The following is a 25,818-nucleotide window of genomic DNA, read 5'->3' on the forward strand; positions in this document are numbered from 1 at the left end:
GGGCATGCCAGCCATAGCCAGCTTCATACAGCCCTAGCAACCACAGGCACAGGGAGGCAAGGACACCCACGCCCAGGAACTGCTCCTTCATCCAGGTCCCCCCTATTGTCTGGACTGCACACCCCAGAATGGAAACGATGGATTAGTTCCTCTACCCGAGGGTGAAGGGAAATAACCTTCCTGCTCCTGCCCCCTAAGGCAAGGACCTGACTGCAGTTCACCTCCCAGCAGGGCGCAGAGACATTAGAGACTCTGGGTGGGAGTGGATGCAGTGATTCTGCAGCACTTCAAGCCTGTCAGCACAAGCATCACCAGAGATGTGGATTTGGGGCTTTTTAAAAAAAATTGTAGGCATTTCTGAGAATCTTAGATGAGCCATGGACTTTCTCCATTGAAGAATTTGAACACTGTGAAGACTTGCTCATATCCATATTCAGGGATGTCACACACCCTCTGGAGCTTAGTCAGGAACAGGCCACTAAAGCAACAGTTCTCAGCCTTGGCTACACTGCAGTCACCTGGGAATTTTAAAAATATTGATGCCAGGGCCCCACTCAGTATATCCTCAGGGACCATCAGAAAGTGATTTCATATTTTATGGGATGGCAAAAACCAGTGTCTTTGGGGACTAAAATCCCGGCAACTCCAGCAAAGAGCTGACTTCACAAGACAGAATATCTATATTTTCCAAACTCATGTTCCCCACTGGCACAGAGCCAGAGGAAGTGAGGGCTATGCAGCTGTGCCTCAGAATCTAACATATTAGTCTCTCTAGTAGTAAAGGTCTTCAAATAATTAACCACACTTTCAAGTACATGAAGAGTTTTCTGAGAGGACATGTTCCTTGTCCATCTTTACAGAGAACCAAATACAAACATACCATCCTGAAGTTCTTCAAAAAGTAAAGAATAACATCTTTATTCTCAATTGGAAGTTAGACATATGCACTATTTTTAATGATACAGAAGGACTGAGGGACCAATGACATCCAGTGCTGGGGACTCAGAAGAGGGGATGTTCAAATGTCTGCTGAATACATATGAAGAGAAGAAGAACATAAAGGTTAAGAACATTTACGGTGAATGAGGAAGCTGATGAAACAGTGAAATGCTAGGGAAACCGTCTGAGTCTATGTAAAGAGCTAAAGAGAAAACTACTGTAGTATATGTGAGTGGGGGGTGTCAGCATGTTCTCCCATGACGACAAGTCATCTCCAGGAAGGCGGAATCACATCTCCCTTCTTTGCCATTATGGTGCCCTGTGCCCATTGCAGAGCCTGGGATGTCGTACACATACTACAAACGTTGGCTGTATGTCTGATCAACAGTTACCTAGTGCCCTTCCTACAACTTCTTTTTTTGACAGTGATAACATATTTTTAAAATTTTCAGATATGTCAAATATGGTGAAATTGGCAGAACATACACGTAGTTGCTCTCCACCCAAATCTGACTCAGGCTAGCACTGCCCTTTCAACTTCTCGAATCTAACAGGAAGTGCCCCTCTGTGTTAGACAGCCCCCAAAACTTTAATAATAAGCACGGGTCTTTGAGATGACATTGTCACTGTTCAAAATTACTCATCCCAAGTTCAAGGTGAAGTAAAAAAATAAATCTGAAAAAGTTCCAGAGCAGATTGGGAGGCAAGCAAAGTGAAACAATAGGCCCAGAATATATACATATAAGTTATATGCCTGTACCCACCACGCACACATATGTACACATACATACACATATATGTATATATTTAAATCAGTTTAGAAAAAGTAAAACGGCAGGGTGCCTTAATGGTCAGACTAACCTACTGAAGAGTCGGCTCCTATGGGGAATGGAGGAGGGCTAGGGATTGTGCTCTGAGCCAAACAGTTATTAAGTGCTCATGAAAATACACAAAAACTCCTGTCAGTCTGGGTTTTTAACTGGCCGCCCCCCTCGCACTCCTTCCCTGACGGGTGTTTTCATCCCCTGAAGCTCCCTGGTAGTTACAGAGGCAGCCCCTATAAGCCCTGCATTGAGCCAGAAAAGTCACTGAGTAAAATGAGGACCGCAAACTGCAGCAAACCCAAGGACCCAAACCCGGTAGCCGCTCACCCTCCCAGCTCCTAAGGCCTTCAACTGCGAGGATAGTTGTCAAAAGTCATGTCTTCCTGCCAACTGAAAGCTGTCAGATCTGCTTCTAAATTTCAAGCTCCATGCTGAAGGTGAGATGGAAAATTAATTCTAAAAAGTGAAAGAAGTGAGTGGAATATGAAGGCAGAGCCATGAGTAAGAAATCATTATTAGAAATTGGAGTCTGGAGCCTTTCTGCTTATTTCAAATTTCCCTTGAGATCTACACAGTCCTCGCCTAGTCCCACCCATTCTATCTTCCCCTAATAATTTCTCCTCTTGAAAGCCAATTTAGAGACAGCCACCTCTTTGCAACATTTGGAGCTGTTACGTTGTCACCACAGCAGTTTATACAATGGCTGCAAGATCACTATAGGTTGGCGAGGCTCCTAGAAAGGTGAGAGTAAATTTTACTAAAAGAACAAACCGCCAAAGTTTTAGGTGGCTGTTTAGGTGAACTGCATATGTGCTTCTTGAGTAAAGCTCCCATGTTTGAAGCTGGGCTTTAAAAAGGAAGAAGGATAGCATCTGCCTGCAGTTGGAACCAAGAAAATAATATATAGAAGCCGATGTTGAGTTGAAAGTAATGGTAATGATATTAAGCAATCTGGATTTATATCCTAGTCACAATGACACATTTGTTTCTGATTTAAGTTAATTAAGACCATTTTGTTTCTTTTCTGCTACCACATGAAACCTTTAAAAAAGAAAAAGAAAAATTGATATTTTTGGAGGGATTCCAGACTTCAACATTTTAATGTCAATTCAAAGAAAAAAGCTGAATGCATGTCCTGACAGAGACTGCATTTGTCAGCAGCTGTACTTACTACAGTTATTCAGGCTGTTGTTCAGGTCACAGAGAGAGCTGCCACCACATGAATCAAGGCAGGAACTGGAGAGGCACCTTGGGTCGCCTTCTTGACATGGAGTCTGACCTACAGAGGGGGGAGGGCATATTCGCTTTTATCATCTGTAAATTCCTTACACTAGGATTGAAAGGATCAAGAACGTCTGGTGGAGCTGAAGATAACACAACTTTAATTTCCTTCCAGTTTCTCCAAAAACACTGAACACATGTTGAATAGGTATTTTATGGATTAATATTCCTGGCAACTGAATACAACCAGTTATTCTAAAAGGATTCTGTAGGAATAAAGAAATAGGGGGCAACCTACCCTTAAAAAACAGGTTGTCACTGCTTTTAATGAAAAAAAAGACAGTGATTTATATTTACATGGGTACATATACCTGATTTAAAAAATACAATTCAAGTGATTAGAGGAAGAAACCAACATAAAAATCTCAAAATTTTGAATCGTAAATGTTATTATTTTAAGCTCTCATTTGCTCCTAACTCTAGTCTTCCCTCTAAGGAAAATGATTTCTCTAATAATAAATAGGGCATCAACGCCAGTACAATAAGGATACTTCATCATGGTACAAGTCTTATGCAGCTGTTATCCATATTTTCTGCATGTCCTTGGACAGAGTCATTGGCCTAGCTGTGATGGCCTGAGAATTGGGTTTCTTATTTCCAAATGAATGACAGCAGTAATGCCAGTCTAATGGCTTTTCCTTAAGGTACATAGAAAGGACACTGCTTTTCCCATTGATTTCCTGGTCATTTGTAGGTTAAATGGACAAGGTAAATAAATTACTGCCCATTCCCTTCCTAGCTTCCCCCCTTTATAGTCGATTATTTTCAGACATGTCACCTGAAATCTAGAAAACCTTGCATGGCATTTTTAATTATAAGTAACAGTATGTGGAACATCTAATCATTCTTATCTATAATTTTAAGAGAGTTTATTACACTGAACTCTTTCTCCTTTCTGGTACCATTAATGTGCAACAGGATACATCAGAGCCTTGAAGAGAAGAGATGCACTCTTTTTTTTAAGATGTCACCAGGGTCAAACTATTTTTATAAGGTAAGCTGGGCTAATCTCCATGAGCTTGGGCTCTTAAAGAAATTTTATTAAGACAACATGCATTCATTATTTCAGCAGATATTAAGTGCCTGCTACATGATAAGTTTATATGACAAGCTAGGCATTAAGCATTAAAAGATGAAAGAAGTGAAGTAGTTTACATCTTAATTAGGGACATGGTCATGAATAGAACAGACAGTGCTGCAAGATCATTGCTCCACTGAAGGTACATGTAAGGGGCAGTGGAAGCAAACTGGGGCAGTAAGGGGACAGCGTCTCCAGGAATTTTTCAGGCAGATGGGGTAAGTTGACATAAGAAGGAAAGATGGGTTTCCCAAGCAGACAGTGGAATATGCAAAGGCCTGGAGTGGGAAAGAACCCAGACTGGAGTCACTGGTGCTTCGGGGAGATTAGACAAGAAGGTTGAGAGCAGAGCCGGAGGATGGTAAAGGCCTGAATCTTCATTGGGGCCAAAAATCTGGGAGAAGTGGTCCCTGCTTCCCTCCCCAGCCTCCCTAGCAGAACCAACCTGGGATCCCTGGTGACAAATATCTGCAGAAGCACCCTCCTGTCTCCCAGATCCCCACTCACAATCTATCTCCCTAACCTGCCTGGCTCCTTCCTTCCTGGGGACCTTTGGCCAAGTGGTCCCCTGTGTTTGAAAAGCTTCCCCCAGTCCCACTCTCTTTTGTTAACTCCACTCATTCAGCTCTCAGATCCAATATCTCTTCCTTAGGGAAGCTTCCCTGAGGCCCTTTACCAGGGCAAGCACCCTGTATATGGCATCGTGGCACCCTGAATTTTCCCTCAGGGCCTCTATCACTCCATGGTTAGATGCTGATTTGCATAATTATGTGTAGCATGCCTATCTCCCCTAGAAGACTACAAGTTCCATGAGCTTTTGGCTTGGCACTAAATTCCCAGGGGTTGGCCACTTATTAACACCACAATATACATTTAGTAAGTTGAATTCATTAGAGTAAATAATATAAAGATGTTAAAATTTTACATTCTGATCCATTTTTCATATGACTTTCTTATATCTCACATATGTAAGAAAATAATTTACAAATCCCATCACTGCATAGTGAAGACCCCAAAATTATCTCAAATACAGTTTAATTATGTAGAAAGAAAAAAACAATGTGATCCAAAGGGAGGCTCTTGGCTGACAGGCATGCAGTAGCTCATGGCCAGAAAAAGATTTCCTTCTGACTTTTAAAACTAGTCATATGAAGCACTCCTTTTCTAATTTTTTATGTAATAAATCTTCTCTCTTTAGGTCTGGAATGCTTTTTCAAGGATATTCTAAGGATCAATATTCATTATGACAAAACTAATTTAGGTAACCAATCTCATAGCTGATTTGTGATATTCAGAGCCCAAAACATGCTTTAACATAACAGCCATGTAATAATAGCCATCATTCATTGAGGGCTCATCATGTGTCAACTCTATGAAGTACTTACTATTCTGAGTTTACAGAATACAAGAAACTGAGACATGACATGGTTAAGTTATTGGCCTAACTAGAGAGTAGGTAACAGCACTGGGGCTTGAACCCAAACAGCTGGGCTGCAACCACATTCTTAATTGTTAGGCTATGCTGGTAAATGGCAAGGTCACTTACAAACAAATGTAATGATTTTTAAGTCAAGGGATCTTCTTACCAACCCTGTACTGAGAGATGCTTCTATACAAACTAGGGCTTAAAGCAATCGCTATGGAACCTTCTTTTCTGACAGAAAGAGACACATATTAAAAACCACCTTACTTTTTTCTGTTTGAGTTTCATAGATGATATCAGACCCCTTTTAGAGTGTATTTCAGTATATTGCTTGGTAATGTGAGGTATTAAACTGACTCTCTGAACATGGTTATTTTAGGAAGCTGTCACATTTAATTTCAGAAGCCTATTCTTTCTCATGGGAATCTAATCTAATTTAATCAAATACTAGGTACTAAACTTTTCTCTTTATCATGGTATTGCCTTTCCCCATAAAACAGTTAACCAAATCTGCACATGCTGTCTAAGCATTTAATCCTTATTCTTCACCCTTAGGAATGATTTTTCAGTGTAAGTGGCATGAGAATTACATTTACCACAAGAAAGGGTTTTCTGGCTGACCAGGGCTGTGAGGCCCACCACATCAGGCAATCTGGACCGATTTATGTGGGAATCCTATTTAAGCATTAGGTGACTTTCAACTTTTTTTCTCTTGCTGAAGTATAGTTGGCATGAAATATTATGTTGGTAACTTCCAGCTTTTTGCTTTGTTCCCCAGAAAGACCAGCCGATAAGGATTGTGTCGGGGGCTGTAACGCCACTTACTGTCACTGCAATGCTCCTCGTCACTCCCGTCCTTACAGTCCACGTCGCCATCACACTGGAACACGCTGGGGATGCACTGTCCGCTTCTGCATTCCACCAGGCCCTGGCTATGACAGGCTAGGAGACGCCAATATAGCATTCATTGTATTTATCTGTACTTCTTTCAGTCTACAGATCATAATAGTAATGACTCCTGTTTATCTGGCATCACCCAGAAATAAGCTGCTGTGAATATCTGAATGTTCTGCATAAATGAATGAACGTATCATTATTTTTTTTTCCATTCCAAGTGTTTTTGGAATGGCATTCTCTTAATTTTTTCTTGAGTTTCATAGATGATATGAGACCTCTTTTGAATAGGAGTTACTAGAAATTCACTTTTCCTTGATAACTGAATTGTAAGAAACAGTACTAATTTCGGTAATAGTTTTATATATATGTATAACTATACATGTATATACAACTATACATATAAAAGCTACACTTTACTGAAGGCTTGCTATATGGCAGGAATGGTGCTGGGAGTATTATGTATCTATTCTCCAATCTTCATAACAAACATGCAAAGTAGATTATTATCAGCTTTGTTTAGAATAAGGAAACTGAGGCTTAGGTTTGTCCCAAAGTCACAAAGCTGTTAAAAGGTAGGACCAGACTGTGAGGCCAAGCTTCACTGACTCTAAGCCCTAACTTCTCACTCTGACCTGACCTCATAGGCCAAAGAAATGACATATGTGAAAGGACTTGTATGGTACCTAACACACAATAAACTCTTTATTTCAAAACTTGCTTATGACATCTGACATTTGAAAGGTATGGTCTAGTGGTTATTAACCTTCCAGTTCCTAAATGTTGTCTAAATTCTATCCCTATTGTCTTCTAAATGATCAGAAACCTATGTATCTGTGACCTCAGCCATCACTGTGTAACTAATATTAAAACTCCCTATTCTTGAACCAAGACTCAACACAGAATCATTATACTTAAGCACCATGTCTTTGCTTTCTAAAGATCCATCAAGACACAGTCCACTCTGTTCCACTGTGTCCACTAAGGGCTCAGGTGCTATGCCAGTCAAAATAGAATTCAGGGAAGAGGAAGAGTAGGCATTGCATTTGTTAATCAATTTCTATGAGTTTTCTTATGTCAAAATAAAAACCACACAACCCACATTTATATGTTTCCCTATAGCTATATGCAAATTAAATATCCAGTCTCATATGTAGCAACTTTTTCTACTTTCAGTAGGCAGCAAAAGATGGACTAAAAAGTTTAATTAGTTTGAACATGCATAAAATGCATCATATTAACTCTTTCAGGTCCATATTATTTCTTTTTAATACTTAGTTATTTTTATTCAATCATTTTATTGTTCCCTACTGAATAGGGTATAGTTTCTAGGGAAATAAAAAACAGAAGAGTATTCATACTTGATTGTATTAGCTAAGTAGGGAACACCCACCTGAAGACTGCTTGCTGGCCCAGAAACACAGCAGACTGAAGTCACAATTACCATCATATTCTGTATGACTCTAGGAGCACTGAAGGCTCTCTGCTGTCTGGCAATTCTCTCCACCCTCTCCCACAAATAGTGCCTGAGAACACATTTGTGGGCTCCTACAGGGAAACTCAACTGCTCACATATTGTCTGCAGAAGAAAACTCTCCAGGAGGAACATCCCCTCGACAAAACCTCAGATGCAGAAAGGAGACGGGTGGACAACTACAGAAAACAGACGCCTGCTTGGGCAGAGCGGCCGAATGAAGCTTGGAGCTTTGGGGAAAGAGATGTGGAAGTCGGATGGTCTACACGGTTGTTATTCTCATAGCCATCTTTAGAGGAGAGAACCCAAGAATATGAACCTTCTCTTGGAATGTTGTTTAGATAGTGAACCTTGAGTGTATTTGTCTAAACAGACAAAAATGGAAAAATAAGCAAAATGAAAATGCACAGGGCACTCACAGCAATTGACCTCGTCGGACCTGTCGCCACAATCGTGGTCACCATCACACACCCACTCCTTAGCAATGCAGCGCCCGTCGCCGCAGCGGTGCTCCTTTGTGGGATCGCAATCTGGGGAAAATGGAGAGTCGGGAGGATGGAGAGAACCAGCGTGATGAACACTCAGAACGATTTGGCTCACAGTTCAGCTGAAGACAGTCTGTTCCAGTTGCTCCAGTACCTTTGGCGACTCCTCTGTGATGGGTCTGGCACAGTCACAACATCCCCTCCCATCTAAGTGTCCCACAGCTAAAATGTCACCCCCTACTGGCAGCCGTCGCTAGGGGGTAAGACCTGTTTGTTTTTCAGATGAATAACAACTGTCCGGCCTTCTCAGGACCCACAGTTTGTTCTTGTTTTTTGTTTTGTTCAATTGTTTTTGCTTCCCTTATGAAAATTTTTATACTGCCTCAAGTAAAAAGAACTGTGGTTTGGGTATCACACTGTAGACAACTGATTTGATGATTTGTAACTCTACCATGTTTTCTAAGAATTGTAACTAACCTCTCTGCGGCAAATTAGGAAGGCGAGTATCTCCTCCCACCATCTTCCCTGATGGTAAGCTTAAGTTTTCTATTAAACTATCTTGATACATAACTCATATTAGAAACCACTGGGTAAGAAGTGCAAAATATGTATATTTTTTTAATGATTCATTTTAGCCTGGATTTAACACCTGTCCCAAACTATACATTCCTGGGGAAAAAAGAGAACTAAGTGATGTTTCTTTTCACAGAAGGCCCAACCTATAGGATTCTTTGCCATGAGGTGTTTCTTTTCACAGAAGGCAGAACCTATAGGATTCTTTGCCATGAGATGTGTAATACCTTAATATAAATAATCCTTTTAAAGATACATGTGGAGTCATGAACAACAGATTCAATAATGAGGAGCCCTCATGGGTTACCACTAACAGCACCACTGTCGCTAGTAGACTCGTAGAGGGGTCATGGGCCTTAAAGGGGATACTGGAGCAATGAAGTGAAGTATGTGGAAGCCATAGTGTGAAGAAAGGAAGAAAGATCCAAGAGATGGGATGCTTGGGCAGAAACCAGAAGAACCACCACATTCCTAGTCTGTTAGAGACAGGCAGCTGGGGCAGAGACTGGTCTAAGGGAACGCTGCAATCATTACCACTAGATAGGGACAAGGTCACCCCATGGCGCAAACTTCATGATATCCTACTATCTTCAGAGGAATTATATTGAGTGATAAGACTATTCTTTTTTATACACCAACTATACCCTGGCCCTCTCCACTGACCTATCCAACTACCAAATCATACACAAGCCCCGCTCCCTACTTGTCTTCTCCATTCTCCAGTTACCTCCTTGGTAAAAGTAGGGTTGGAGTAGATGATCTCTAAGGCCTGTCCTGATTGTAAACTCTATGATACACACAATTACAATTGCTTCTCAGTCTTTGTCCAAAACCTAGTAAGTCCCAGAAGAGAATCCATATCCGTGTAGTAAATCATTAGATGGTTTGTAGAAATACAGGTTTCCTATATTTTAAAAGATAAAATGAGGGGCAGCTAGACAGGTGCTTCTAGAAACTACCTAGTTTTCCAGCATGGGGCCATTTCTGATGCTCACCACTCCGAGGCACATTCCTCTGACCGGACTCCTAATCCTTCTCCAACATTCCTTTGGTATTCTCTGATGTCAAATGTTGTTTCACTTCACTTGCCTAGTGTCCCTCCTCATCGCAGTTTGCCTATTTGTTCACATTACAAAGGTTTTATGTCTCTCAATAATACACTACCTAGAGATTCTAAAGCTAATCACAAAGAAAAAGGTAAATAAGCAAGAGGAATTTTGCTGGTTTTAATTTCTGAGATGACATTCAGAATTGAACACAGTTCTTTAAAAGTTGGGTTCATTTTTCTCTTACTGAGATGACTGACATACAACATTGTGTCAGTTTATGCTAAGTGTTATAAATCAGAAAGAGAAAGATAAATACTGTGAGATACCACTTACATGTGGAATCTGAAAAGCTGAATTTTAAAAACAGAGAATAGAATGGTGGTTACCAGGGACGGGAATTGGAAAGATGTTGTTTACAGGTACAGACTTATAACCAGTAGGTAGGTTCATTCTTTAAAATAAGATCAGCTTTTGTCCCTAAAACAAATGTGCCATACTCACCCTAAATGTCACTACTGCACAAGTTGTCCCTTAGTGCTTGGCAATCAAGTAAACATAAATATTATATTGGTTACATATAATGAGATCAGACACAGACAATACATCCATCTGTAAAGTTCTGCTCAAGGGTTCAAAATCTAAACATGAACTACTGGCTCCAACCAGAGGAAAAAACAGAACATTCTCAAGGAGAGGGAAAAAGCCCTTATTGATGACAATTACCCACCTTTTCACTTCATTTCTCTCTCATTTCCTTAACATGATTTTGTGGGAGAAATATGACATCTGCACATAAGACATGACTGACACAAGTAATTGAGAAAAGCTCCTCTTTCTAACAACTAAGAAACTGTTTTGTAATTTAACCTGTTAATCTCATTAGCAAACCATGAGCTATAAATTCATGATTATGAACGTCCATAATTTTAAATGAAAGCCTCTAGGAAAAGGAAGCCACTCACCACAGCCCCGCTCATCACTCAGGTCCCCACAGTCGTCGTACCCGTCACACACAAGGCTGTTGTGAAGGCACCTGCCTGTGTGGCAGTGGAACAAATCCTCGCTGCAATCTGCACATAAAAGAAGCCGCAGCATGCCATCAGAGCGGAACGGGATGTCACAGTATTTAATTAACAAAAACATATCGTAGGAAAGGAACCACAGTGATAACCTGGCCTACATCCAGCGTTTCACAGGGGAGGAGACTGTGGCACAGAGAGAGCCAAGGACCTGCTCAAGATCACATAACAAGTTATTTGAACCAGAACCAGGACTAGGGCTTTCTGGCTCCTAAACCAGTGTTTTTTTTTTTTTTTACTGCTTTCTGAAAATCTTTATCTGAGTTCTAATTTATATCACATGAAAGCTCCTTTATACTCAAATATGAGAAAAGATATTCTCAACTCACCATAGTTCCTAATGAAGCTCATGTTCATACAAAATGAATGACTTTAATAGAGGGTGGTAGTTATTTCCTAAAAATCGTTCCTTTAAAATGAAAGTCTAATTTTGTCAATGGTAAATGTAATCATAATGGAGAGAAAAAGTCATTTAGATTATAGAGTTCTTTCTTACTTTCACCCAACTGTTATCATTTAAGTCAATTGAGTGTTTCATAACATGACCCTCAAATGAGCAGGACTGTTCTAGATTATGGCAAGATATGAATAAGCGACATATTACTTCAGGAAGCTTATAGATTCATGTTGTAATAAATAATACGCAAAGAAATTTTAATAAGAAAATAGATCTTGTGCTTACATGAACCAGAACTCCTATCGTGGTTTTACCACCTACAAACTGTGGGAATTTGAGTGTATTTATTAAAATCTATGAGTCCGTGAACTGATTTATGGAAGTAAGATAAGATCACTTGCTTAATAGGGTTCTGGGAAAGAAATTAATAAAATAATTTCTTACTATTGGGATGTGTAAGATGCCAAGACAATAGAAAAAAAAACTCTTCAACAAATTCTGTTGGGATAATTGGATTTCAAATGTGCAAGACTGAACTCTGACCTTTACCTCAAACTATACACAAAAATCATCTGAAAATGGATCATAGGCTTGAATGTAAGAGCTAAAATTATGAAGCTTTTAGACGAAAACACAGGGAAAAAATCTTCATGTCCTATGTGGCAAGAAATTCTTGGATATAAAAACAAAAGCACAAGCCATAAAAGAAAAATGTAATAAATGGACTTCATTCAAGTTAAAAAAAATTTCTGCTTCAAAAGATGCTGTTATGAAAATGAAAAGAAAAGCACATACTGGAAAAAAATATTTGTAAACATACACCTAATAAAGGACTTATATCCAGAATATATAAAGAACTCTTACACCTAATAAGACAAACAACCAAATTACAAACAGGTAAAAGTTTTGAACAAAAAGTCTACATGAAAGATATACAAATGACAAAAGTCTACATGAAAGATATACAAAAGATATGAAAAGGTGTTCAATATAATTAGCTATTAGGGAAATGCAAATTAAGACCACAATAAGATAATTACATATCCCTTGATAAGGCTATAAAAAAAAATAGACAATACCCAGTATTGGTAAGGATTCTGAGAAACGGAAACTCCCATATGTAGCTGGAGAGGTGGGAGTAGGCACTGACTGCAAAGAGGTGAGAGGGAAATTTGTCAGGAGATGAAAAAGTTTTAAAAGTGAATTGTGGTAATGGTTACACAACTAATAAATTTACTAAAAGCCAATGGGCTAATTTTATGGTATGTAAATTATACCTCCAAAAAGCTATGAAACTGTCTAAAATAAATAAATGTAAAGGACCCTGAATTTAGTAGAAACTAGACTTCTAAATGTATTATTTTTTCCTTATTTAAAGTGAATTAAGTTCAAAAATAGATTCTTAAGACTGGAGAAAGAACATGGAAGATGGGCAGAATTTCAGTACACTGGATGGAATGAAAGTTTCAGCACGTTTCAAGCAGAGGGAATAGCAGGAATAAAGGAAAGAGGGAGAAATGGGGGCACATTTGAGGATCAGCCTACTTGGCTGGTGAAGACCAAGAATCCAGTGGTCCATTGTCCAGTCCTGAATCCCAGCTGATTGTTTCTCCTCAGGCAGAACTGAGGAGAACTCAGACAACTGGTGATGGGACCTTTTTACTATAAACATCCTAAACTCTATGACAATTTATTATCAAAAGTCTTGGACACTCATCAGTTAGATTACTACCCATATCAAAATATTATACTTTTTTATCATAAATTTCCATTTCAAGAAGCATTCTTCTAAAGAGAAGCTACTTAAATGCTTTTAGAACCACATCATTTTAGAATCATATAGAATGGACCTTAGAGATCACCTGTTCAGCACCTTCATTAAGAGGGAGTATATGTGTACACACACAGACACAGACATGTGCATACGTATGTGCTCACACTTATACACATACAGAACTTTGCAAATACTTTTTATTTTTATTTTATTTCCCCCAGGCTGAATAATTTTGATAAGAGGACAACCATCCCAAGGGAAAGTGTAACTAAACTAGTTAAGAAGTAAAAAAGGTCTGTGGCCCCTAGGAGCAAGGTAAAGATAACCATATGGAAAGGGCAACATTGTCTGCTTTGTTCCTGGAGTTTGGAAATGTAAATAGTCCCAACAAACCAAGGAGAGGAACTCAAAGTCACAACAAGTCCTTTAATCAACTCTCCCTTTCAGATTGGCAAAAATAACTGCATCTCTGCACATATGTTTGCTAATAATTTTGCTTATAACTTGAAAGATAAAACAGTAACTGTCCTATCAAGAATTCGTAGGAATGTTGTGACCAGACTTGTGTGGCGGGAGTCAACTGACCAAGGACAGACAGTTTCATGACCCTCCTCAGATCCTCGCTGATGTCCAGAGGTCAGCAGTTATCTGTCACCTCCTGATCCCCCTCCTACTCCCTCTTTCTCTAGCATAAAAGGAGCTTGAAATCAACCCTGTGTTATGAATGGGCCTTTAGGACAATAGTCCTCCCATCTTCCAACCTACCAGCTTGTTGAATAAAATTCTTTCTCTACTCCACACTCTGTTTCTTGGTGTATTGGCTGAATCAGGGATCTGTAGAAACCAACATTCATGGTCATGGCAGTACTGTTTCCTCCCACTCACCAGGGGGCGCTCCAGACCCACTCTGCACCCGACTGTGTCGGTCTACCTCTCCTGTTAGCTGAGTCAAGTAGAGGGAATATCAAGAAAGGTTATGACTGGTTTTACTGCCCACTGAGTGAAGTTGGGGGATTTGTGCATCAGGATATATACATTTTCTTGGAGAGTTTAAAAAGTTCTTTTTCTTTTTGCTTTGTTTGGTTTTAATCAAAATTACTCCTGTGGAAAGTTTTGAAACAGTATGTTAGAATCAGCAATAACCAGGATTCTCATCTTGACCACCAGTGCAAAAGTACTTGCATTCCCTGAAGAGGGGCAGGGTGAAGGGGTGACAGATTTTAAACTGCATGAGTTGATTTTTTTTCTTACTTTTTTAAGCAATACGTTTCACTTTTTTTGATGGTAGGCCTAGGGAATCAAACACACCTTTCAGAATCTGATTAACCTGAGAACACACCAAAAATTTCCATAGATTCATGTGTTCCCTGTGTGAGGCCCATTCTGGGATCCCCAGAAATTCATACTAAAATATCATTGGGGATATTTTAAAAATTAACACTGTCATTTATTATTTCATAAATGGAGATGACTCAAGCATTATAAAAACAAAATTCCTCATTATTCACACAGGTGCAGATTTAACTTTCCACTGTTATAACTTTCTTGGTTAGAAGCCATTTTCAGAGGTGAGATCCAAAATTAGTTGCATTTGGAAAACAACTTGTTACATCACTAAGGTCTATGTGATTAGTAAACACAAAACCTTAACCAGAAGCACTGTGCAGCTGAGAATACATAGCAAATAAGAAAGATCACAGTGCCTCCTTTTACTGAAATAAATGTTTATTTGAACTGAAAAGAGGTGTTGTCAGGGCAACTTAGAGCCAACAAATCAAAATTTTCAATAGCTGCTTTCTTGCTCAATTCAGGCATAATTTTGCATAACCAATGGTAGAGTTTTTCTAGATAAAGATCTTTTTTTCTTAATGAGAGCTTGACACAAAATGTTATATCTAAAGTTCGTGCATATTTATTTCAGTTTGTCATCCCATGCTCTTAATTTTTGTCCTTCAAAATTATCATTAAAGAAGAAAACCAAGGAACAGAAAACCTTTTATCAAGAGCTTCATTCATTTTGCTCAGGCTCCGTAAGTCTATAAACATAATCGTGCTGCTTTAACCCAACACTCAAGTACGGCTGCTCAATTTCTACCCATAAATGCCTTCATTTTGAGATGATTAGAGATGTTACATGGTTTGCTCATAGTTGTCCAGCTCATTACAGTTACCTAGGCTTCTTGACTTGATGGGTTCTTTTGACTATTGACTTCTAGCTCTAGGAGTATTTCTCAACTGCAGTACTATTGACATTTTGCACCAGGGAATTCTTTCTTGCTGGGAACTATCCTGTGCCCTGTAGCATGTTTAGAAATATCCCTGGCCTCTCCCCACTAAATGCCAGTGGCACCTCCTCCAACCTCCACAGATGTGACAATCAAATATGTCTCCATACATTGCAAAATGTCTCCTTGGGAAAAAAACTGCCCCCAGTTGAAAATTACTGTCCTAGAGTATACAAACATCACCTCAGTCCAAGGCCTGGCTTCAATCCCATCTTTCCCATCAGCTCCCTCTACACTAGCCCAGCCTTTGTGACCCTGCCCTCTTCTCTGTGACAAGGACAGAGGACCTACCACCCCTACCTTGTGTTTACACCAATCTCCTTTTGCTCTGTGACCTCCCCTCTGTCATGTGGTTCTAAAATACCGCATCCAGTGACGTCTCTCTGTTACTCCCTGATTAGACTAACAGCCTCAAGAAGAAAGAAACCACATCTTCACAGTCTTTTTATTTACTAGGTACCTAGAGCATGCTTGATACACAGCAGGAATTCAAGAATATTCAATAATTTGATTGATTCAGTATAATCAGACTGCCACCAAGCAGAAGTGAACTTCCCAAATATCTGAAGCTTATTCCTCTGATGTAGAATAAAATATCTTTCTATTATTTTAATGGAAATATTTCTGGTATTTACTTGTTTCCCTGTCTTAGTACAAAGAATATAGTAAATGCAGTCATTTTTGATGATTCAGAACATCATTTGGAACACCAGTGTTTACGTTATGTAGTTTGGGTTGTCTCCTTTCTAAAACAGCTTCACGTAGTGCTGATTTTAAAATTGTGTGCATCAGTGTTTCCACCACCTGTACAATGTATCAGCTGTCCTTCATCACTGTCTCCATGACTTCCAGTGGCTTCCTCCATACCCTGGATGTGAGAGGTGCAGGACAGAGGAGAGGCCAGAGGGGAGGGAAGGTGCAGTGAAAAAGATGACAGCATATATCCTACCACTCTTCAAGAACTACTGCATGCCAGACACTAGGCTATGTGCTCTAAATCCAGTGATTCATGATGCTGCACAACAATTGTAGAGACAGTTACTCTTGTTATTTCCTCTTTAGTGACAAGGACACCAGAGCCCAGAGAGATTGAGTACCTTGCCTAATGTAAAATGGTAGAGATAGGAACCTAGGCAGCCTGCCTCAAGAGCTTTTATTTTTAATCACTACACTGTGTGATGACTAGTATAATTAATTATATTAGTTGGTATGATTAGTTAATTCAGTATAATTATGTTAACCTCAGTCCTCAAAATAAGCAACAAATTTTACCCAAAATTCCAAGCAAATGATTTCCAAAATTATTTGACAGTGCTTTTATGCGGCATAAAGTGTGTGGACTTTGCAGTGTGAGTGCTGTGTGGACTATTTGCCTTGTGACAACCATTTTCCCCAAGGCTTGTCTTTGCTTTTTATTTGCTAAGCACCTGGTATGTACCAGACATTGTTCTATAGCTGGTTATAGAATCAAAAGGTTATGGAATGGCTAGCAACAAAAGAGATACCAGACACCCTCTGTCCAGTGGTTTCAAACCCAGCTGCAAATTAGAATCCCCTGGGGAGTTTTTCAAAAGTAATGCTACATGGACCCCCACCTCCAGATCAACTTAATCAGAATTCCTGCAGGTGGGCCTCCTGGGGATGCTACTGTGCATCTAGTCTTGATCACAAGGAAAACCAGGGATAGAGAATAGCTTGCCTAAAGTCATAGAGCTAGATATTTTTAAAAAGAAAACGTTTCTTAATTTTCAAAAATCTTTCACTTACACCGCTAATCTGTGGCGTTTAGAAATCTGCTCATTCTACAAATACCAAGGAGGAAACTGATAATATGACAAAATCAGGGGAGAAAGTCAGCAAACAGTTCCAGATGCCTGGATTGTTGCTGTAATAGACAAGTTTATCTCCCAAACAAAGCAGAATAAAGCATCCAAAATAAAATTTTCTTATCATATGAATGATCAGAATGTAATCAGTCACCACATCTGAACTTTTATTGACAAGGGTAAGTCAAGGCAGCACTGTGCAGAAAAAACAGCATTGGATTTAGACATGTTCAAGATTAGGTTCAAATCTAGCACTTTGCACCACTGGCAAATTCATTCATTGTCCTAAGCCCCTGCATCTGTATAAAAAGGGAAAAATACCTCCTTTACTGAAAATTAAATCAAATCATGCAGGTAAATGCTTCTGGCACAGTTGATTAGGAAACTCACAAATAATAAATCCCTCCCCTTCCTTCCTCTGAAGGCAGTCTTCCTCCTCCTGTACCTGCCAGAACCCTGGGGACCCAGCATAACCTTCCACTCCTCCTTGGGACGCCCAGCAAAACTTCGCCTCAGGAGTATCTGCGGGCTGCATTCACACTCATCTGCATCCACACCCTCATGCAGACTCACACTGGTCCTCACTGCAGGGCAGTGACCGCAGGAGGGTGGCTCCTTCTATAAACATGCTGAAATGCTGCACACACTGCATGTTAGAGCTCAGAAGTAGATGTCCTTATAAGATCATAAACAATTGACCTCTAAGGTCATAAACCAAGCTTTCAATGTCTTGCTAAGCATTTTCGTAGACAAGTATTCTGAAAGGGATGTGTTTCCACAGTGGACCAAACCGATGCATTTTGAAATGTGTTGATGAAGAAAGCCCATACCTTCCTTAATAAAGTCTTCGGCTCCTAGGACCTTAATAAAAACATGACAGAGTTGTAACACCTTCTCTGTTCAGTCACTGCCTAGGATAATTTACTCTTTCAAAGTTGATTCCAACCAATGCAGCATAAAGCTTTTACTGTTTAAAGTGCAATGTTCAGTGCAACGGAAGAATGTAATGATGAAGCCAGTGCTGGCACACCACTGGCAGTGGAGGCACAGGTAGAATTTGAATAATGCCAGAACATGGGCTATAATTGGGAGATCAACAAGAGACTCCACCACAATCCCCATAAATTGCATGTAATTCTATCAAATCATTTTATATTCCCTACAGAGGGTGCTTTGCATAATATTTTCTTCTAAGTCCACAGCACTACTCCCTAATGTAAATATACATCCTACAAAAATATTTTTCATGTAAATCAAGTGTTATGGGCTTTCTCTGAAGAGAGAATTCCAAATTATAAAAATAAATATATTAGTGAAAACACTTCTAAAAATGTGAGAGAGATAACTGAAGTTCCACAGGATACTAGAGATTATGCAAAATAAATAAGTGCATGAATGAGTAAGTAAACAAAGGTGGGTGTATGTGAAACGATTTTGAGGAAATACCAAGTTAAACAAAATTAATTAGTGTTTTTAACTACAGGATTTCTCAGGGCCTGGGTGTATTGTAAGCTTTAAGAGGTAGATCTGAAAGCATCTCCCAAATTTTTCTCTTCTCAAGCATTTTTCAAGGTTCAGTTACTCCAGAACACCAGTTGGGAAACAGTGACTTGAAACATTACCATAATACACTAACTTTCAAAAGTTATGACAACTAAGCATCCTAGCCATTCAGATGGAAGAAGAGTTGGTCTACCTGGCCAACAGACCAGAGGAATCTCTCAACTGAGGTCAACAATTGTGAGCTCTTATAAAGCCTTGGCAACTCCTACAGGGAGTAAAACACAGCTTTTCCCATTGTAACTACTTCTAGTCATATTCCATAAAAAAGCAATGAGAACACAAGTGCATCTCATTCTGTTTTTGATGCAGACCCTGCAATGTATTCTTGAGGTTAACTTTTCCTTTTTTTCCTGTTGCTTAAGTGCAAAACAACTTGAAATAGGAATATATATTTGTTATGGAGAGAACGTTTGTGACCTCCCAAAATTCGTTTGTTGAAGCACTAATGCCCAGCATGAGTATATTTGGAGAGAGGGCTTGTGGGGAGGTGGTAAAGGTTAAATAAGGTCATAAGTGCGGGGCCCTAATCCAATAGGGTTGGTACCCTTATAAGAGGATACAAAGACCTCTCCCTCTCTCCCCCTCTCTCCTCCACTCCCTCCAAAGGGGTCACGGGAGTACTCAGGGAGGTGGCAGGCATCTGCCCACAAGCCAGGAAGACAGCTCTCACCAGAAACTGAACCCTGTCAGATGTTGATCTTGGACTTTTCAGCCTGTGATTTTGCAGCCATGCAGTCTTTGGTATTTTGTATGGCAGCCCAAGCAGACTAATACAATATAGGACAAACTACTGACCATATCAGTCAAAATAACTAATTAAATCAATGGTAAATAAACTGAGGGTGTTTACAGCTGAATCTACCAACTCATGGATTTAAAAGTTAATGCCACCAATGAGCTCCAGCTTGAGAGGAAGCATAAAGAAGAGGCTTTGCATCTACTGTGTCATGAACGTTAAGAATCATGAGGGTGTAAATTTTTCCTATTAAGAATGCCCTTTCTTCAAAAGTTGACCTGTATGCTCATAAAGCTTTAAAAATAAAAACAAAAATATTCGCCCAAACAAAATAAACAAAATGTCTTCTCCCAATTTTAAGACACTTGATGCAAAAACACCCCAATCCCTGATCTGTTGCACTGCGGCATCTAGCTCTTGAGTTCCCAGTGAAATCATGCCTTTGAAAGCTGTGTTAACACAGTGCTGTCACATGGGAGGAAGATAAACACTTCTGCCCCCTTTAGAAAGGCAAACTAAAATTAGGCTTCACAAGTGCGGATGGTCGTCAGGATTTGACAATGGAATGGCCTTGGTTTCTAGGCTTCTGGATGGAATCCCTGGCCCCCCAGATGGCCCGAATGGCCTGTCACATACTGCAATGAGCCTCATCGCTCCAGTCGTCGCAGTCATTATAGCCGTTACACTGCAGTTTTCTGGGGATGCAGATTCCACTGGCACAAAGAAAGTTCTCGCCCCCTCCACAGAACACTAAAACGAAAAAGAGCAGGAAAACAAGGTCAGAGTAAGAAGGGTTTCTTTTCTCTTTTAAAATTAGGAGAAATACGTAAAGAACTGAAAGGAAACCTTTCTTTGCTACTGAACAGACTTGTTTCCAAGGTCCCTCGTCACTTCTTCTTTGGCTCTCTAGAACATTAATTCTGAAATTACCAAGGAATAACACAGAATGTTTGCCCAAGAAAAGCAAAAGAGACTCACCAGTGGGCTTGCAGAGTGAGAGGCACTTACGTTCAGCGCACAAAAGAGTAGCCTCATTAATTGTGCAACTTAAGTGGGGAAAATACCAAATGGGAGTATTTTTATTAACAACTGAAAATTGCTTCAAAAATGAAGTGCTATTAATTGAACAAATGTAAGAAAATAATCTCACCTTCTAAAATGCTACTCAATATTGCACAGACAAAGCTATAGTAAGAAGAGGCAATTGATGTGTGCTTGAATACAGGCAGAGACCACCCGCCCTGTACATGTAATATATTTACTTGCCTTAATAAAATGCCAGGGTTTGTTTGGGCAAAAGGAAAGAGAAATAACATTAGCTAAGAGTATATTCATTCTTTTTTCCTTAACAAGACTGTGCTTTGGTATTCCTGGCATTCAGTATTGTGGTGCTTTTTTTCTTAACAAAATACAACAAATATTTGTGTCAGAATTAAGGTAGACAATAAATGTAAGATAAAAAGCTAGAAAGATTTTTTTAAGGGAAATCATTAATAAAGGATAAACTTCAACAAAATGAGTATTAAAATACACTTATGTATTTGGTAATGGGTGTCAAATGCCTCTAAAATGTGCATAACCTTTGACCCAGCAATCTTATTTCTTGGACTTTATACAAAGGAAATCATGAATAAGTGCAAGTTTTTATTTTTAAGGATATTCCTACCATCACAGTTTATAATTAGGAAACAGTGAAATAACAACTACACAAGAGCATGGGACTGGTGACATAGGTTCTGGTACCCCCGTAATGAGGAATACTATTACAGCCATTCAGAAGTAACATATAGAAAATACTTGATATCTTGGGACAAGGTTTAAGAAAATTTAAGTAGAAAAACACCATTTAGTTCTTTAAAAGGCTTAATACAATTAGCCTAGAAAGAAGTATATCCAGTTACTGTGTATCCGTGGATTAGAAGTAAAAGTAATTTTTGTTTTCTTCGTTATACTTTATTCAGTATTTTACAAATGCTCTTATAATGATCATTTCTTACTTTTTTTGAGGTGTAATTGACGTATAACATTAGTTTCAGGTGTACAACCTAATGATTTGGTATTTGTGTACCCTATGAAATGATCACCACACAAAGTCTAGTTACCATCTGTCACCATACAAAGTTACAAAATTTTCCTTTGTGATGATGAGAAGTTTTAAGATTTACTCTCTTGGTATCTTTCAAATATGCACTACATTATTGATTATAGTCACCATGCTGCATATTACAGCCCCATGACATTTTTATAACTGGAAGTTTGTACCTCCTAACCCCTCACCTACTTCATCTACACTCCACATGGCAACGACCATTCTATTCTCTGTATCTATGAGTTTTGTTGTTTAGAATCCACATATAAGTAAGAACATAGGGTATTTGTCTTTTTCCATCTAACTTATTTCACTTGGCATAATACCTCAAGGTCTATCCATGTTGACAAATAGCAACATTTCATTTTGTTTAATGGCTGAGTAATATTCCGTTGTGTATATATACCACAACTTCTTTATCTATCCATCCATGGACAGACACTTCATTTCCCTATCTTAGCTATTGTAAATAACACTGGCATGACCATGGGATGCATATGTATGTTTGAATTAGTGTTTTAGTTTTCTTCAGACATAGCCAGAGAAATAGAATTGCTGGATCATGTGGTAGTTCTATTTTTATTTTTTGAGGAACCCTTATACTGTATGTCAAACCCATCTGTATGTCGTCTTTGGAAAAATCTCTATTCATACAATTTACATTCCTACCTACAGTATGTGAGGGTTCTCTTTTCCCCACATCCTTGCCAACATTTGTTATTTTTGTCTTTTTATAATAGCCATTCTAACAATGTGAGGTGATCTCTCATGGCTTTGATTTGTATTTCCCTGATGATTAGTGATGTTGAGCATTTTTTCATGTGTCTGTTGGCCATCTGTATGTTGTCTTTGGAAAAATCTCTATTCAGATCTTCTGTCCATTTTTCAAATTGTTTGGGGGTTTTTTTTGATGTTGAGTTGTATGAGGTCTTATATATTTTGGATATTAACCCCTTATCAGATATATGATTTGCAAATATCTTCTCCCATTCAGTAGGCTGCTGTTTCATTTGTTGATAGTTTACTTTACTGTGCAGAAGCTTTTCAGTTTGAAGTAGTCCCACTTGTTAATTTTTGCTTTTGTTGCTTTTTGCTTTCATAGTCTCATCCAAAAATGTCATCACGAAGACTGATGCCAAGGAATTTTCAGACGGGCCTATGTTTTCTTCTAGTTTTATGGTGTAACGTTTTACATTCAAGTCTTTAATCCATTTTTAGTTATTTTTCTGAATGGTATAAGGTTTGTTCTTTCTCATGTGGCTGTCCAATTTTCCCAGCACTATTTATTAAAGAAACTCTCTTTTCCCCATTGTTTGTTCTTGCCTCCTTTGTAATAAATTAATTGGCTATATATGTGTGAGTTTATTTCTGGACTCTCTATTTTGTTCTATTGATTTATGTGTCTATTTTTAGACCAATATCATACTGTTTTGATTACTATAGCTTTGCATTATAATTTGATATCAGGAATCATGATGTCTCCAGCTTTGTTCTTCTTTCTCAAGATTGCTTTGGTTATTTGTGGTCTTTTGTGGTTCCATACAAATTTTAAGATCATTTGTTTTATTTAAGGAAAAATGTCATTTGGATTTTGTGATATAATGAGTTATAAAAATACATATTTGGTCATTCATATGACCAAATATATATTTCCCAGGTATATATGGTCTTCATCCTCAGTTCCTGAAAACACTGCAGAGTCTTAAAGGTGAAACAGGCATTTTGTCATATTAATGAGAGACTTTTGGACCCCCACCCACCCAAGGGCAGTGAGGGTGAATCAGCCAATGGCCAATAATCTAATCAATCACGACTGTGCAATGAAGCCTTCACAAACTCCCCTGAGAAGAGCGTTTTGCTCTCTCACTGCTCTGCTGTCTGCTCTGCTCAGTTGGATCCTGCTTCTCGGTCGGAGAGAGCTTCTATGCTTGGGGAATCAGAATGCCTCCACGTGCCACTGAGCCAGACCTTAAGCTCCATGAGGAAAGAAGCTCCTTTATTTGGGACCTTGGCCTGTGTCTTTCTTCATCTGGCTGTTAACTTGTATCCTTTATTAAACTGTTAAACATAGGGTTTTCCTGAGTTCTGTGAGCCACTCTAGCAAATTAATTGAACCTAAGGGGGAGGTCATGGGAACTTCCAATCTGTAGGCAGTAGGTCAGAAGAACAGGAACTGAATGGGGCTTGCAACCAGTGTCTGGAGTGGTGGATAGAGGGCAGTCTTGTAGGACAGAGCCGTTAACCTGGGGAATCTTGTGCTGTCTCCGGGCAGATAGCATCAGAATTTGAGTTGAGTTCTCACACCAGGGTGCCCAAGAGTTGTTTGGTGTTAGTGTGTGTGGGAAGAACCCCCTCCCACATACTTACACACAATGAAATTGGGTCCAGGAAACTGAATGGAGTTATATTACTATTACTGCTGTGTATAATATTGTTATTGTTATACACATATGTAGGGGGAAAAAAGACGTCATTGTATTTGGTGTTGGATGAGTGGGAATTTCAGATTTTAATAGGGATTGCATTGATCTGCAGATTGCTTTAGGTAATATGGACATTTTAATATTAATTCTTCTAACCCATGAGCACAGAATATCTTTCCATTATTTGTGTCTTCTTCAATTTCTTTCATCAATGTCATATAGTTTCCAGTGTACAAGGCTTTGCCCTCCTTGGTTAGATTTTTTTTTGATGCAATTGTGAATGGGATTGTTTCCTTAATTTCTCTTTTAATAGTTTATTGTTATTGTATAGAAACACACAGGTTTTTTTAAATATTGATTTGTACCCTCTAACTTCACTGAGTTTGTTTAGTAGTCCTGACAGTTTTTGGTGGAGTTTTTAGAATTTTCTATACATAAAATCATATTGTCTACAAATACTGACAAGTTTTCTTTTGTTTTCCAATTTAGATGCCGTCTATTTATTTTTCTTGCCTAACTGCTCTAGTTAGGACTTCTCATACAGGCCTACTTCATTTTATTGCACTTCACTTTATTGTGCTTTGCAGAGATTACATTTTTGACAAATTGAAGGCTTGTGGCAACCCTGTGTCCAGCAATCCTATCAGCACCATTTTTCCAACTTTGTGCCTCACTTTGTAAGCATTTGCCCACTTTGTGTCTTTGTATCACTTTTTGGTAATTCTTGCAGTACTTCAAACATTTTCATTATTATTGCATTTGTTTTGGTGTCTGTGATCAGTGATTATGATTTGCTTAGCATTTTTTAGCAATAAACTGATTTTAATTAAGGTGCATAATGCTATTGAATACTTAATAGACTACAGTTAGGTATAAACATAATTTTCATATGCACTGGGAAACAAAAAAAATCATTTGCCTCTACTGTGGTATTTACTTTATTGCAGTGATCTGGAACCAAACCCACATATCTCTGAGGTATGCCTACACTATGTTGAAAAAAAGTGGTGAGAGTGGGCATCCTTGTTTTGTTTCTGATCTTTGGGGAAAACTTTCAGATTTCATTATTGAGTATGATGTTAGCTGTGGGCTTGTCATACATGACCTCCATGATATAGAGATATGTTCCCTTTATACTCACTTGGTTGAGAATTTTTATCATAAATGAGTGTTGAATTTTGTCAAATGTTTTTCTGCATCTAATGAGAATATCGTAAGATTTTTATCCTTCATTTTCTTAATGAGGTACATCACAATCAATTGATTTGAGGATATTAAACCATCCTTGCATCCCTGGAATAAATCCCACTTGACCATGGTACAGCTTTTAATGTACTGTTGAACTGCTACTATTTCATTAAGGATTTTTGCATCTAGGTTCATCAAGGATATTGGCCTGTAATTTTATTCTTTGTTGTGTCCTTATCTGGTTTTAGTATCAGGGTAATGCTGGCCTTGTAAGATGAGTTTCAAAGCATTCCCTTCTCTTCAGTTTTTTGGAATAGTTTGAGAAGAATAAGTATCAAAGCTTTAAGTGTTTGGTAGAATTCATTAGTGAAGCCATCTGGTTATAAAATTTTGTTTACTGGAAGGCTTTTGATTATTGATTCAATATCCTTACTAGTA

The 25,818-nt window shown here is 38.7% G+C and overlaps 1 protein-coding gene across 8 annotated transcripts in view; it reads right to left on the reverse strand.

Moving 5' to 3' along the window:
• Nucleotides 1-25,818, reverse strand: part of CORIN (corin, serine peptidase) — a 226,403-nt gene that overhangs the window by 53,799 nt on the left and 146,786 nt on the right. For all 8 annotated transcript variants that reach the window (XM_036892587.2, XM_036892592.2, XM_036892586.2 and 5 more), the window contains 5 exons: nucleotides 20,317-20,430; nucleotides 10,983-11,090; nucleotides 8,333-8,443; nucleotides 6,371-6,487; nucleotides 2,935-3,042 (listed from right to left, as the gene is read on the reverse strand). In XM_036892587.2, the coding sequence (XP_036748482.2) occupies nucleotides 2,935-3,042; nucleotides 6,371-6,487; nucleotides 8,333-8,443; nucleotides 10,983-11,090; nucleotides 20,317-20,430 (558 nt within the window). The remainder of the gene's footprint in view (nucleotides 1-2,934; nucleotides 3,043-6,370; nucleotides 6,488-8,332; nucleotides 8,444-10,982; nucleotides 11,091-20,316; nucleotides 20,431-25,818) is intronic.

Source organism: Manis pentadactyla, chromosome 5 (assembly GCF_030020395.1).
Source record: "Manis pentadactyla isolate mManPen7 chromosome 5, mManPen7.hap1, whole genome shotgun sequence".
Lineage (NCBI taxonomy): Eukaryota > Metazoa > Chordata > Mammalia > Pholidota > Manidae > Manis > Manis pentadactyla.